Source organism: Lissotriton vulgaris, chromosome 5 (genome assembly GCF_964263255.1).
Source record: "Lissotriton vulgaris chromosome 5, aLisVul1.2, whole genome shotgun sequence".
Taxonomy (NCBI): domain Eukaryota; kingdom Metazoa; phylum Chordata; class Amphibia; order Caudata; family Salamandridae; genus Lissotriton; species Lissotriton vulgaris.
The window spans coordinates 1,756,205,166-1,756,220,214 of record NC_141693.1 but is presented as its reverse complement, the minus strand read 5'-3'; the positions used below and the strand labels follow the sequence as shown (position 1 = coordinate 1,756,220,214).

Here is a 15,049-nt window from a genome sequence, read left to right as displayed (position 1 = left end):
CAGAGTTCTGAAATTCCAGAAACCGGTCACCACAGTACGATTGACCTGGAAGACCAGAGACAAATCACTATCCAGTCCTAGAGTTTTTTTTGCTGAGTTCATTGAGGTGAGAAGTGTCCCCAGGCTGGCTGGCCACCAGTTCTGGTTCCATACCGATGATTGACTCCCAAACATCAACACCTCACTCTTCTCGCTGTTCAGCTTTTGAAAGTTCTTCACCATCCATGTGGCCACTGTCTTCATACAGTTGTTGAAGTTGGCCTCCGTGTCTTTTGAGATGGACACAGTGATCTGTGTGTCATTGGCATGATAAGTTTTCCAAAATTTGTGTCTGTCCATGCTTTGCCCGAAAGTTTGGTGATTTGGGTATCTTCCTCAAAACAAAACCCTTGTTGTGGTGAAGGTTTGCCGTTGTATTGCTCTATTGCAACATGCTTGCTGGCCTGCTACTCCCTTGTCCTATAGGAGATGGTTCAAATACTGATGAGTAGCCTCCTGGATCACAGTAGAGGTCTATTCACTGAAATTGTGTGAGTTAGCCGGAACTCAACAATTCGCTTATGGTTTCATGTCTAGGTGAGCCTGGTCGACGGGCACTTTTCACCAGCGACAGACAGGTCTAGGTTGTCAGGGACATGACTTCTGCCCGTACCCACCCCTTAACGCATTATCTCCTTCTGTATAGTAAACCATAATCAGTCAGTGTATTCCGCACAAGGGAATGGGGCAATGTTCTCTTTGTATCAGTCATTTCATAATCAGATTGCCACAATGTGCAGTGTTGCAGCTTTGTATCTGTTTGCTCTAGATTTTAGTGTCTGAAAAGACCTGCACAAGCTATTGACATTAATCCTAATTAGGAAAGGAGTTGTTCCTTAATTCATCGCTTGTTGGATCTCTCCTACCTTTAGTATTAAAATCCACGGTCTGCTGGCAAGACTCTAACTTGCATCTGCTGAAGACCTTTGGCCTATACTTCAGTTTGTCTGATGTATGAAAAGGGTTGGAAGGTTGTATACATTAATACAGGGGTCCCCAAACCGGTCCTGGAGGGCCGGATCCATGCCAGATTTTTAAAATTACTACATGTATCTCAATGGGGATATCCAAAAAATCTGGCATGGATCCGGCCCTCCAGGACCGGTTTGGAGAACCCTGCATTAATACCTTGCTTATTACTGATGTTCTGATTTCTTCAAAATCTAAACTGATATTTTTAGTATTTGATGTAAACATTTTATTTTTACCGTAGGACAAGCAAGCTCTTGCTGACCAGAAAAAGGCCAAATTCCATCAGACTGAAGGTGATCACCTCACTTTGCTTGCAGTATACAACTCTTGGAAGAACAACAAATTTTCAAATCCCTGGTGCTATGAGAATTTTATCCAAGCGCGCTCGTTGCGTAGGGCACAAGACATCCGCAAGCAGATGCTGGGTATAATGGACAGGTAAGAGGTGCAAGCAAGAGATTGTGCTTACAATCGCAGCCTAACATATTATTTCTTGAGGTGTGTCCCTATAGCACTGCTTGCCTTATACGAACATTGCTCTGCTTATACGAACATTGCTGAAGGTTTCCAACTTTCTCAGGATATAGAACACTATTATGAGGTGGCTATTTAAAAAAATCTTAGTATTAGCACCAATAATGCTGTTACCAGATGGCGAGGATTTTGTTCTCAAGAAATCTTCCTTTTCATTTTTTATTGCAGGCATAAGCTGGATGTCGTATCATGTGCAAAGGCAACAGTTCGCGTACAGAAAGCAATCTGCAGTGGGTTTTTCCGAAATGCAGCCAAGAAGGATCCCCAGGAAGGATATCGCACTCTTATCGACCAGCAGGTGGTGTACATCCACCCTTCAAGTGCACTGTTTAACAGGCAGCCAGAATGGTATGAAAATTTGCTCGCATCTAAAGCCATTGTTGAGAAGAGAACAGTCTTTATTATAGTTACATCTGCCAGCGGATTCCTCACCTTGTGAATATCCCCCTTGCGTCAGCAACATTCGGTAATTCTTTTGTAGCTTCGCGCCGACGTGGACGACGTCATAGAGGCACGGCATCGCACGCAACTCCGCTGATGTCACCGACACTACAATAGACCCACGCCGGCGTGATGACATCAGTTCCCTTTTTTCCACGTCGTCGACGCTAACGGTTTCGGGGAATCTCAGTAGCTATCTAGTGACTTTGTTGCCTTTATCTTCGCTTTTCTGCTTCTTTGTTCCAACATGATGACGACAAAGAAGACCGTTCAAGCCCTGCAGGGAATGCAGGAAAATGATGTCCATCACGGACCCGCACGAGGACTGCATATGGTGTTTAAGGTCTGACCATGATGTGGATGGATGTTCATCTTGTCGGAAGATGAACCCGAAGGCCCTGCGGGAAAGAGAGACCAAACTTCTGGTGGCGAAGCTGAAGGGTGACAAGGGAAGAAAATCTTCGAGATCTCGTTCGAGGAGGTCGAGGTCGAAGTCAAGATCCAGATCTCGGGAGGAGTCGTCTTCCAAGTCTGCTTGAGACCATGCCTCGAAGTCGAGGAGGAGACATAAGAAGAAGAGACATGAGTCCCGGCGTCATTCCGGTAAGGAGTCCGTCTCGAGGTCACCGAAGAAGGTACGTTCCAAGGTGGTCACGCTGGATGTCTCGGATCAGGAAGGTGAGGCTTCGCCTTCAGAGCCGCAAGCTCAGTCGCCGACTCGGGCTTCGAATCCGTCTCCGGCGCCGTCCCCGGCCCGAGAGGAGGAAGAAGTTCATGTGGATGAGGATTCTGCGCCTGTCGAAGAGCCGAATCCGATCCCTCCACAAGACCAGCCTGAGGGTCTACAGCCACCTTTCCCAGCCCCAGGCCAGGACCCATCAGCGTTTTTAAACGCTATGTATGGTGTCTTTTCAAGGGCGTGGTACCCCTCTGGCGCACCTTCGGGTCCCATGGGTACTCTGGCCTTCAATTTAGGAGTCCCTCACTCCTATGTTCCGGCTCCATTCATGCCGTTCATGCCGGCTCCGATGCAGTCATGGCAATACCCGGCGTTGCCCGCTCCAGATCGACCTCTAGGGCAACCCACTGGACCATCGGATTCGATACCGACGCCGGTTCCGGCTCCGTCGGAGTCTTTGATGGATGTGGCGGCGAGGCGTGTTAAGGAGAGGTCCAGGAGGGAGGCACAGCGCCTTATGGAGGAGCGTAGATGTATGGGGTCCTGATATGGAGAAAGGTGAACTGGAGGATGACTGTTTTGAGGATCTAGCTGATGCTAGTAGCCTGGATTTTTCTCCAGAGTGGGAGTTACCATCCGGTTCTGATGCGTCTTCAAAGGACTTCCTGCCTTATCATGTGGTGATGAGGAAGGCAGCGGAACTTCTGCAATTGACTTTACCTACAGTGGAGTTTAAGTCCAATCTTCTTACAGAAGTTTTACTTTCGCCCAGCTCTGTGGTGGAACCATTGCTTCCGTTTAATGAGGCCTTAACGGAGCCTATTATGGAGGTATGGAAAAAGCCTCTAACAGCACCAGCTGTTTCCAAGAGTGTGGCGAGAAGGTACATGGTTGCGCCTGAAGACCCTGCTTTTCTGCCGTCTCATCCTTCTCCTGAGAGTCTGGTCATACAAGCAGCCTGTTCCAAAAAGACTGTGTGCGTTTCCTCAGGTACCTGGTGATAAGGATGCCAAGAAACAAGATCAGGTGGCTAAAAAGACCTTCTCCTCTGTGAGTATGGCGTTGAAGTCAACTAATGCCACTTGCCTTATGGGGAGGTATGTACATACCCTTATGGATACAAAATGTTCTTTGGCTCCTAAGATCCCTGATGACAGCAGGAAGGATTTTGAGGAGGTGTTATCAGACGCACAGGCAGCGGCACGTCAAGTGATACAAAGTGGACTGGACACTGCAGACCCTGTGGCACGTATCATGGGCACTGCGGTTGCCACAAGGAGATCGGCTTGGCTGAAAACTTCAGACTTTCCAGCAGATGTTCAAGCTGCTTTCTGGATCTGCAGTTCGATGGTTCTGGTCTCTTTGGCAAAAAGGCTGATACAGCCTTAGAAAGATTTAATGACAGTAGGGCTACTGCCAAATCTTTAAGGCTTCAAATCAGAGGTTCTACAGCCAAGAGGTTCAGCGGTTTTGGACGCTCTTCCTTTCGCAACTATCGTCAAGGGCAGCAGCAGCAGCAGAATCCCTAGTACAGGCCATATAGGGTAAAACAAAGGGCTCGGCGTCGAGGTCGTCAAGCCTCTATCTCCTCTACCTCCTCCAACCCCCCAGCCTCAGAAAAGCAGCCCTAGATCCGCCATTCAGGATCATGTGGGTGCGGTGGGGGGTCGGCTTACCTAATTTCTACGGGATTGGGAATCGGTTACATCAGATCTTTGGGTTCTCAATCTCGTAAAAAATGGGTATGCCCTTCCCTTTCGGGAATTCCCTCCCAATTACCTCCTTGCCAAGGTTTTTGCACGGAGGAACATCTGTTACTTCTACAGGAGGAAGTGGAGACACTGTTAAGAAAGGGTGCGATAGAGGTGGTCCCAGAGCAGGAAAGGGGTCAGGGATGCTACTCCCGGTATTTTCTGATACCCAAAAAGGATTGCAGGCTTCGTCCAATCCTGGATCTCAGGATCTTGAATCTCTATCTGAAACAAGAGAAATTGAAGATGCTCACCCTTGCACAGGTTCTTCAAGCACTGCTGGAAGAAGACTGGATGGTGTCGCTCGACTTGCAGGATGCGTATTTCCACATCCCAATCCTGAAGTCGCACAGGAAGTATCTCTGTTTTACGGTGGGATCGCAACACTATCAGTTTGCGGTCCTTCCTTTTGGAATTACTACTGCGCCTCGAGTCTTCACCAAGGTGATGGCGGTGGTGGCAGCACATCTCAGAAGGTCGGGAATTCCAGTATTCCCCTATTTGGACAACTGGCTGATCAAGGCAGAGTCGTCAGAGAAGGTGCTCCAGCATCTGCAGGAGACAACTCAGTTGTTGTATCGGTTGGGTTTTTCGATAAATGTACCCAAGTCTCACCTGGTGCCCTCCCAGCCCAACCTGTTCATAGGTGCTGTACTGGACACAACTGCATGTCGTGCATTCCCTCCACCTCAAAGGATTCGTGACATACAGGAAATGATTCCTTTATTCTACAATGGAGCGGTCGTTCCAGTCCTGAAGGTCCTTCGCCTGCTTGGTCTGATGGCTTCCTGCATTCTGTTGGTCAACCATGCACGCTGGCACATGAGGGCGCTCCAGTGGTGCCTCCGCAGGCAGTGGTATCAACACAACGGAGATCTCAGGGAGTCGGTGAGGATCTCCAGAGAAACTGCGGGGGATCTGTCTTGGTGGAGTGTGGAAGGCAATCTGTCTCAGGGAAAGCCTTTTCATCTACCTCCTCCGGTGGCCAAAGTGATAACAGATGCATCCACTCTTGTGTGGGGTGCTCATCTGGGGGATCTGGAAGTCAAGGGTCTTTGGTCTCCAGAGGAAAGGTTGCTTCACATCAACCTTCTGGAATTGCGGGCGATACGTTTGGCGCTCAAGGCCTTCCTCCCTTCCCTTTGCGGTCCGTCTGTGAGTGGGGTCGCAGTGTCTCTGCAGGGAGGCTCTGCGCCTCTGGTCCTGGGTTCAGGACCACCAGATTTGTCTGATGGCAAATCATCTGGCCGGATTTCTGAACGTGTGAGCAGACAGTCTCAGTCGGCAGTTCTCGGCCGACCATGAGTGGAGGCTTCACCTGGAGGTGGTTTGTCACACCTCAGGTGGACCTGTTCGCCACTCGCGAGAATGCTCACTGCCCGTCATCCTGCAGCCTCCAGTTTCCGAAGCAGGGAGCCTTGGGGGGGACGCGTTTCAGTTGAGTTGGGACTCGCGTTTCCTCACATACCTTTGATTCCTCTGGTTTTGAGGAAGATTCGCCAAGACCGGGCCCAAGTTATATTGGTCGCCACGGATTGGTCAAGAAGGGTGTGGTACACGGATCTTCTCCAACTCTCCTCTCGCCCGCCGCTCCGTCTCCGGTTCGGGGCAGATCTCCTCTCTCAAATGTAGGGGCAGGTTCTACACCCCCACCTCCAGACAATACACCTTCATGCCTGGAGATTGAACGAGGCAACCTGAATTCCTTTTCTCTCCCACACGATGTGGTGGATGTTATATTATCAGCTAGGCGTAACTCCACTAAATCCATTTATTCTTACAGATGGTCTAAATTTGTCTCTTGGTGTAGGGAGAAGTCTGTTGACCCTTTGGAAGCCCATTTATCTGATATACTACAGTTTGCTCTTTCTTTGGCGCAGCAAGGGTTTGCTGTTACTACGGTAAAGGGTTATCTTTCGGCATTTCTCTGTTTGCCGGACCAGCTGTCTCTTTTCAAATCTCCTGTGGTTTTGAGGTTTCTGAAGGGCCTCACAAATAAGTTCCCTCCTACTCCATTTATTGTACCTCAGTGGGATTTAAATCTTTTCTTAACCTACTTGATGGGTTCTCCCTTCGAACCCTTGCACAAGTGGCCAGTGAGGCTTTTGTCTTTTAAGACTGTCTTCCTGGTTGCGATCACCTCGGCAAGGAGGGTAAGTGAGCTTCAAGCTCTTAGTTGCAAGCCCCCGTTCTTGACCATTCATGCTGATCGAATGGTTCTTTTCTCCCTAAGGTGGTGTCTCCCTTCCACCTAGGTCAATCTATTACCCTTCCTACCTTTGTGCTCCCCCTCACCCTTCCAAGGAGGAGGAGAGACTACACCGTCTGGACCCCAAGAGGGCGGTGAGTTTTTATCTTGATAGAACTAAAAACTATTGAATGGATGACCAGCTCTTCGTTGGGTTTACTGACTGCAAAAAAGGAAGAGCGGTACATTAAAGGACTCTTTCAAGATGGATCATCCCCTGTATAAGGATCTGCTACTCTTTGGCCGGTAAGGATCCTCCAGAGGGTTCTAAGAGCTCACTCTACTAGAGCTAAGTCTTCGACTTCTGCACTTTCAAGAGGTGTGCCGGTTGAGGACATTTGTAGAGCGGCGACTTGGTCCTCCCTCCGCACTTTCGCAAGGCAATATTGCTTTGACATTGAGTTGAGGAAGGAACAACCACTTTGCGCGCTCTGTCCTCCAGGATTTTCTGGTGTAGAGGAGTGGATACCCTCTTCCGGGAGTGGGGACTGCTGTGGGACTCTATTCACAAGGTGAGGAATCCACTGACCGATGTATCTATCAGAAGAACAAGTTACTTACCTTCGGTAACACTTTTTCTGGTAGATACAGTATCTGCCTGTGGATTCCTCACTGACCCACCCGCCTCCCCGTTGTCCACTATTCTATACCAGAGTTACTGTAATGCATTTACTTTATTGTCAAGGAGTTGTTTATTTCAAATGTTTTATTGCATTTGCTTCACACTGTGTGTGTTACCTTGATATTTGTATTGCGTATACTGTGTATATGTCTACTGTCGTTGGTCCTTCCGTGTGCCTCAAAGGCACGGAAATAAGGGCGGAACTGATGTCATCACGCCGGCATGGGCCTATTGTAGTGTCGGTGACGTCAGCGGAGTCGCGTGCGTCGTCCACATTGGCGCGAAGCTACAAATGAATTTCCGAATGTTGCTGACGCAAGGGGGATATTCACAAGGTGAGGAATCCACAGGCAGATACTGTATCTACCAGAAAAAGCGTTACCGAAGGCAAGTAACTTGTTCTTCTGTACTAGGAGCCTGCTGATGAAAACAAAAAATATAGTCCATAATGTTCAACTTTGGTGTACTACTTATTCAGATATCCTTGCTCATCATTCCACATCTTTTAAGTAACTCTGACCTGCAAGAATATCTTTCATGTAAGGTTTCTAAATTGTTTGGGTGTTTGGGTGAAGAGCAAATAATGTATTAAGTGTAAGTGGCCTTAGACATGTATTTATATTATTGTTTCCATTGCGACTTGAAACACTGCTAGTCATTTGGTAGAAGCTACCTGTCACTGGTGAGCAGGTAATGCCTGGCCTCTTGTGTCTATAGCTGCCTGTCATGGATGAGAAGGTAACTCCTGGCCTCTGGTCCCCGTGCACGTGTCTGAGGCTGCCTGTCATGGGTGAGAAGCTAACGTCTGGCCTCTGGTGCCCGTGCCTGGGCTGCCTCTCATGGGTGAGAAGGTAACGCCTGGCCGCTGGTGTCCATGCACGTGTCTGTGGCTGCCTGTCATGGGTGAGAAGGTAATGCCTGACTTCCTGTGTCTGTACAAGTATCTGAGGCTGGCTGTCATGGGCGGGAAGGTTATGCCTGGCCTCTTGTGTCCGTGCAAGTATCTGAAGCTGCCTGCCATGGGTGGGAAGGTAATGCCTGTCCACTGGTGTCTGTGCAAGTATCTGAAGCTGCCTGTCATGGAGGAGAAGGTAATGCCTGGCCTCTGCTGTTTGTGTAAGTGTCTGAAGCTGCCTGTTTGGGATAAGAGGTAATGCCTGGCCTCTGCTGTCTTTGCAAGTATCTGAGGCATCCTGTCATGGGTGAGGGGTAATGCCTGGTCTCTGCTGTCTGTGCAAGTGTCTGAAGCTGCCTGTTGGGGTTGTGAGGTAATGCTGGGCCTCCGGTGTCAGTGCAAGTGTCTAAAGCTGCCTGTCATGGGTGAGAAGGTAGTGCCTGGCCTCTGCTGTTTGTGCAAGTGTCTGAAGCGGCCTGTTGGGGTTGTGAGGTAATGCCTGGCCTCTGCTGTCTGTGCAAGTGTCTGAGGCTGCCTGTCATGGGTGAGAAAGGTAATGCCTGGCCTCTGCTTTCTGTGCAAGTGTCTGAAGCTGCCTGTCATGGGTGAGAAGGAAGGTGACCGTCCTGAGATCCTCGAAGGCGGTTGCTCCCCACGCTGCTCCCAGCCCTAACCTGGTATCGTAGCGCTGCTCGCACTGCTTCTGCTGCACTCGTTTGGGTTAAGCTGCTCTGCCATTGCCTAATTGCAGACTGCGTATTGTTTCTTGATTAATTGGACATTGCTGCCTCTGCCTTCGATTTCATTGCCCCGCTGTGCCGCTAGACTGCTCATTGGTTATTTATTCATTTCACATTGCCGTCTGTGCCTGCTTGCCGATTCGTGCCTGATTGTGCCGATTTCACTGGTTTTTTGACCGCCATTACCTTTACCTGTGCCCCAAGCTCGTCCTGGTCGCCTTTTGGCTTGCAGCCATTTTTTTGTTGTTGTTGTGACCCCCAGCACGGCTCTCTGCCCCGGTCCCCGCCTCCCAGCTGATCCTCCCTCGCCCCTCCCACTATCCACATATGACAGATGCCTTTCCGCGCAGCGGTCGCGCCCCATACGCGCCGAAGGTGCGCCAAAAAGTTAAGCCCGTCTACGCCCGTCCGCGCCTGGACCGCGCCCAGCGCCAGACCCCCTGGCCCCCACAAACTCCTCTCCACCCGCATAACGTACGATGCCGCATCCCTCTCCGCTCTCAACCCCGGCCGACTCCCAAATTGCTACCAAGCCGCCCCAGGACATACCCATGGACCCTTCGCCTGCCACTCCTGCAAGTTCGACTACATCAGAACCCACACCAAATCCACAAACTCCAAACAAAGCTCCGACACTAACCACCTAACGTGCATCCTAATCAACACCCGCTCAGTCCACAGACACTCCATTGAACTCTGGAATCTACTCAACACTACATCGCCGGACGTCGCCTTCCTCACAGAAACATGGATGAACGCCTCATCAGCACCCGACATCGCCATAGCTATCCCAGAAGCCTACAAGATCATCCGAAAGGATTGCACCAACCAAATAGGAGGAGGCATCGCCATCGTCCACAAGAACGCCATCCGCATCACGACCAGTTCCGATGATAACCTCGCTTCCGCCGAACACCTTCACTTCCATATTCACACCGACCACAAAACCACACTCCGAGGCACCCTCATCTACAGACCACCAGGACCCCTCACACAATTTAGCGAAGACATCGCAGACTTCATCAGCCCACATGCCCTCCCCTCCGAAAATTACATTCTACTGGGAGACCTCAACTTCCACCTGGAAAAGAAAAACGACAACAACACCACCACCCTTCTGGATAACCTGACCAATCTAGGACTCAAACAACTGGTAGACACCCCCACCCACTACGCCGGACGCACACTCGACCCTATCTTCACCTCCAGCAAGCACATCTCCTTCGATCACACCACAGCTCTCCATTGGACGGACCACTGTTGCGTTCACTTCAACTACAAAAAATCCACGACCCACAAGCCTCCACTACCTATTCCTCGAAGAAATTGGAACAAAATCACCACCGAACAACTCTTCACATCGCTTCAACAAAATCCCACCACCATATCATCGGACCCAAACCAAGCAGCCACTAACCTCACCCAATGGATCACCCATAGCGCCGACGAACTTGCTCCCTTCAAAAACCATCTAATCAAGCAACATAGCAAAAAGGCCCCCTGGTTCAACGAGGACCTCAAGAAATCTAAGAAGCTCTGTCGTACTCGAGAAAACCTGGAGAAAAAACCCAACCACTGATAGCCTAGCCACCTTCAAGAACGCCATCCGCAATCACCACCAACTAATCCGATCCACCAGGAAATCAGCATTCAAGATTAGACTCGACAACAATGCCCAAAACAGCAAGGAACTATTCAACATCGTCAAAGCCGGCACTAACGGCATCTCTCCCTCCCAAGACCTCTGCGACTCTCTATCCTCATTCTTCCACAACAAAATCGCCGATATACATAACCGCTTTGACAACCAGCCCGAAGACATGTCCACTCCACCCATTTCCGATCCAACACCGCCCTCCAACATCCTTTACGCCTGGAACCCAATCACCACCGAAGACACCATCCGCCTGATGAACTCCATCCACTCAGGATCGCCAACCGACCCATTTCCTCTCCACATCTTCAACAAAGCAGACTCCATCATCGCCCCCCACCTCCGCGACGTCATCAACTGTTCCCTCAACTCCGCTGCCTTCCCGGAAACCTGGAAACATGCCGAACTCAGCGCCCTTCTGAAGAAACCCACAGCAGACCCCACCGAACTTAAGAACTACCGCCCCATCTCGCTCCTCCCATTTTCCGCCAAAGTAATTGAGAAAGCAGTCAATAGTCAGCTCGCCGCCTTCCTCGAATCCAACAAATCCCTCGACCCTTCACAATCCGGCTTCCGAGCCAAACACAGCACCAAAACCGCCCTCATAGCAGCAACAGACGACATCCGAACACTACTGGACAACGGAGAAACAGTTGCCCTCATCTTACTTGACCTCTCCGCAACCTTCGACACAATCTGTCATAACACCCTAATACAACGCCTCAGCAACATCGGAATACAAGGAAAAGCATTGGACTGGATCATCTCATTCCTCGCCGGAAGAACCCAGAGAGTCCGCCTCCCCCCCTTCAAATCAGAGGCCAACAAAGTCACTTGCGGCGTACCACAAGGATCATCACTCAATCCCACCCTCTTCAACGTATACATGAGCCCCCTCGCATCCATCGCACGCAAACACAACCTTAACATCATCTCCTACGCAGACGACACCCAGCTGATCCTCTCCCTCACCAAAGACCCGAACACTGCCAAAACAAACCTCCACGAAGGAATGAAGGAAGTAGCCGAGTGGATGAAAAACAGCCGGTTAAAACTGAACTCGGACAAAACGGATGTCCTCATCTTAGGATCATCCCCCTCGGCCTGGGATGACTCCTGGTGGCCACCAGCCCTGGGACCGCACCCATACCTACGGATCACGCACGGAACCTGGGCTTCATCCTGGACTCCTCCCTCTCGATGACCAGACAAGCCAATGCCGTCTCATCATCCTGCTTAAACATCCTACGCATGCTCAAAAAAGTCTTCCGATGGATCCCCACTGAAACAAGAAAGACGGTCACCCACGCACTTGTCACCAGCCGACTGGATTACGGAAACACCCTTTACGCCGGAACCACAGCCAAACTACAGAAAAAACTTCAACGCATCCAAAACGCATCAGCCAGACTCATATTGGACATCCCTCGTCAAGCTCACATTTCCGGTCACCTGAGAGATCTCCACTGGCTTCCAGTCAACAAGAGAATAACGTTCCGTCTCCTCACCCACGCATACAAAGCCCTCTATGACCTAGGACCCGAATGCCTCAACTCGAGACTGTCCTTCTACACCCCCACTCGCCAACTACGATCATCCAACCAAGCCCTCGCCGCCATTCCACGCATCCACAAATCCACCATGGGAGGAAGATCCTTCTCCTACTTAGCGGCCAAGACCTGGAATTCTCTCCTCACCCATCTACGCCTGACTCAAAACCACCTCTCCTTCAGAAAGCAACTAAAAACCTGGATATTCGATAAGTAAATACTCCCGCCTCCTCAAGCGCCTTGAGACCCTCTGGGTGAGTAGTGCGCTATATAAATTCCAGAACTTGAACTTGAACTTGCCTGGCCTCTGCTGTTTGTGCAAGTGTCTGAAGCGGCCTGTTGGGGTTGTGAGGTAATGCCTGGCCTCTGCTGTCTGTGCAAGTGTCTGAAGCTTCCTGTCATGGGTGAGAAGGTAATGCCTGGCCGCAAGTGTCTGAAGCTGCCTGCCATGGGGGAAAAGGTAATACCTGACTTCTGGTGTCCGTTCAAGTATCTGAAGCTGCCTGTCATGGGTGGGAAGGTAATGCCTGGCCTCTGGTGTCTGTGCAAGTATCTGAAGCTGCCTGTCGGGGTGAGAGGTAATGCCTGGCCTCTGATGTCTGTGCAAGTATCTGAAGCTGCCTGTCATGGGTGAGAAGGTAATGCCTAGCCTCCGGTGCTATGCGAGCTGTGATGATGTAGTTAGCGCTGGGACACTTTAATGGTTTGCACTCTATAAGCATGTCATGATGTCATCATCATTATGGTAATTGTGTGCAAAGACTAGTGGAAGAAGCCATGCAAAACAACTTCAGCTGTTGAAGGTGCATTCGTGGAAATCCAATCTTCGCAGATAGTATCAGCACCTCTTTTATAAACTCTTATGCTAGAGTGTCTGTGGTGGCATGTGGTGATTGCTCATCTAAATATTGAAATCTTGATTGATTTCTACTGACGCGGGTTTGGCATCAGTTCGGAAAGAGTTTGTACTTTTACTTTAGTTTTTCCTCTTTTTAAAAACTCACTGTAAAAAGTCCCTGCCGCTCTTTTGCGCTCATAGAAATTCTTTTTGTTTGCTTTCTCAATGTTTGGAGTGGGTTACATTGTGAATATTTCACACTTGTATGTAGCTATTCTTGTTATAAGTTGTAGAGTTCTCATTACGTTGTTCTGCCCCTCTAGAGCTCGTTCAGTCCTGCACAGTGAGACTCTTAAACCATGCTGTGTTTGTGAGGCCCTTTGGGACTGCCTGACAAGTCTCCAGAATCATTAATTTCGATAGTAGCCTAGCACTGACCATTCACTATCAGTGAGAATCAATTGAATGTGTTCACACAGGGGTCTGTGTCTGTCGGTAAAAAAGGACAATGGTGATATTTCCATCCTTGTATTTCCTATACCTTGATTAATGCTGCCTATTATATATAATTCCCACTGTTCTACTTGCTGAAAAGGATGTGTTTCATTTACTTGACTTTATTGTCTTTGTATCGAAGGGTTGTGTATCACGAGTTGGTGCTGACCACCAAGGAGTACATGCGAGAGGTTACAACCATCGATCCCCGCTGGCTGGTTGAATTTTCACCAGCGTTTTTTAAAGTCTCAGACCCAACCAAGCTCAGCAAGCAGAAGAAACAACAAAGACTGGAGCCCCTGTACAACCGCTATGAGGAGCCCAATGCCTGGAGAATATCCCGCGCTTTCCGGCGCCGGTGATCACCGGAGAGCACGCAAATTACTTTCAGAAGCCTATTCAGACACTTTAGTCGGCACTGGTGCTGGCCGGAACTATTTGTGCTTCCCAGATAATATAGACTGGGCCTTGAACTTAAAACTGAACATATTTGTATCATTTAACGTTACCTACTTTCTTTATAACAAAGTGAACCTGGTAAATCTGAATCTTCAGCACAAGTCGGGAGTCTTCACTTGCCTGACCAATTGGTTGACTTGTTACCAAGATCATATGTATTGCTTTGCCCTTTGAAACCGAACTTCTCAAAACGTTCTTTTTTTAAAAAAAATATAGACTATCCTTATTTTTATTCCAGTCACTTGCTCTTGATGTCGATACCTACTGTATTTATTTTTCAAGAATTGTCTATTGATTGTCTCTACCAAATGCTTTATTTAATTGAACAATGTTATGTCGCCTTGGGTGAGTTTGGTGATTATGGATAGCAAACAAGTCTGAAAGCTCCCAGTAACTCCTAATAAAGTATCTGTGCATTTTTATTTATTTATCTTAAAAAGGGAAGAGCTGTTTGGTTTTTGACTGTTTGTCTACCATATAATCAACATGGCCTACTTGCCAGGAAAACATACTAGCCCTATAATTAGCCACATCTGCTCTGCAAAAATTGTCTATCCCTCTAGTCAAAGTATTTGCAGATATGCAATACAGAGCTACCCTGCCACACAGTGTGTTATGTGTTTTATTTCCTCTATAAATGTGCCATGATATCACAACATCTTAGCTGCACCGAAGGTCTTCGCCATGGTTAACGTCAGCCTGGAGTCTTTCAACAAATTTCGCTTTTCAAATAATTAAAGGATGGTTAGCAGATGTGTTCCATCATGGTTACAACCTGTGTAAAAGTTGCATCCTGTGTTGCCTCCTTTTTTTAGACTCGAGCACTGTGACCTGACTACTCCAAGAACAACAATTGGTCCTGACATACCTCTTTAAGAACCCAAAGAGGCAAAAGACCCTTGCTATCAAATCAATGAGTCACCGAAAATATTTTCTCATAATCACTGAACAAAGGCGTAAAACAATACACTAGACGAGAGAAAGGCAAACAATAACAGAATTCTGAAGACAAAATCTTCTTTATATAGTAATTAAAGAATGAGCATAATCAATAAAACATATGACAATAGACGTTTGTCTAGATAGAAAGTGAAGAAATAAGTGCTTATGTGAAAGGTGAATACAGCAAAGG

The 15,049-nt window shown here is 48.7% G+C and overlaps 1 protein-coding gene across 1 annotated transcript in view; it reads left to right on the top strand.

The window, feature by feature from the left end:
• DHX8 (DEAH-box helicase 8) overlaps positions 1-14,521 on the top strand; it is a 318,773-nt gene extending 304,252 nt beyond the window's left edge. The window contains exons 21-23 of the mRNA XM_086924012.1: positions 1,253-1,449; positions 1,714-1,893; positions 13,601-14,521. Of these exons, the coding sequence (XP_086780138.1) occupies positions 1,253-1,449; positions 1,714-1,893; positions 13,601-13,820 (597 nt within the window). The 3' untranslated portion in view covers positions 13,821-14,521. The remainder of the gene's footprint in view (positions 1-1,252; positions 1,450-1,713; positions 1,894-13,600) is intronic.
• The last annotated feature ends 528 nt before the right edge of the window (positions 14,522-15,049 follow it).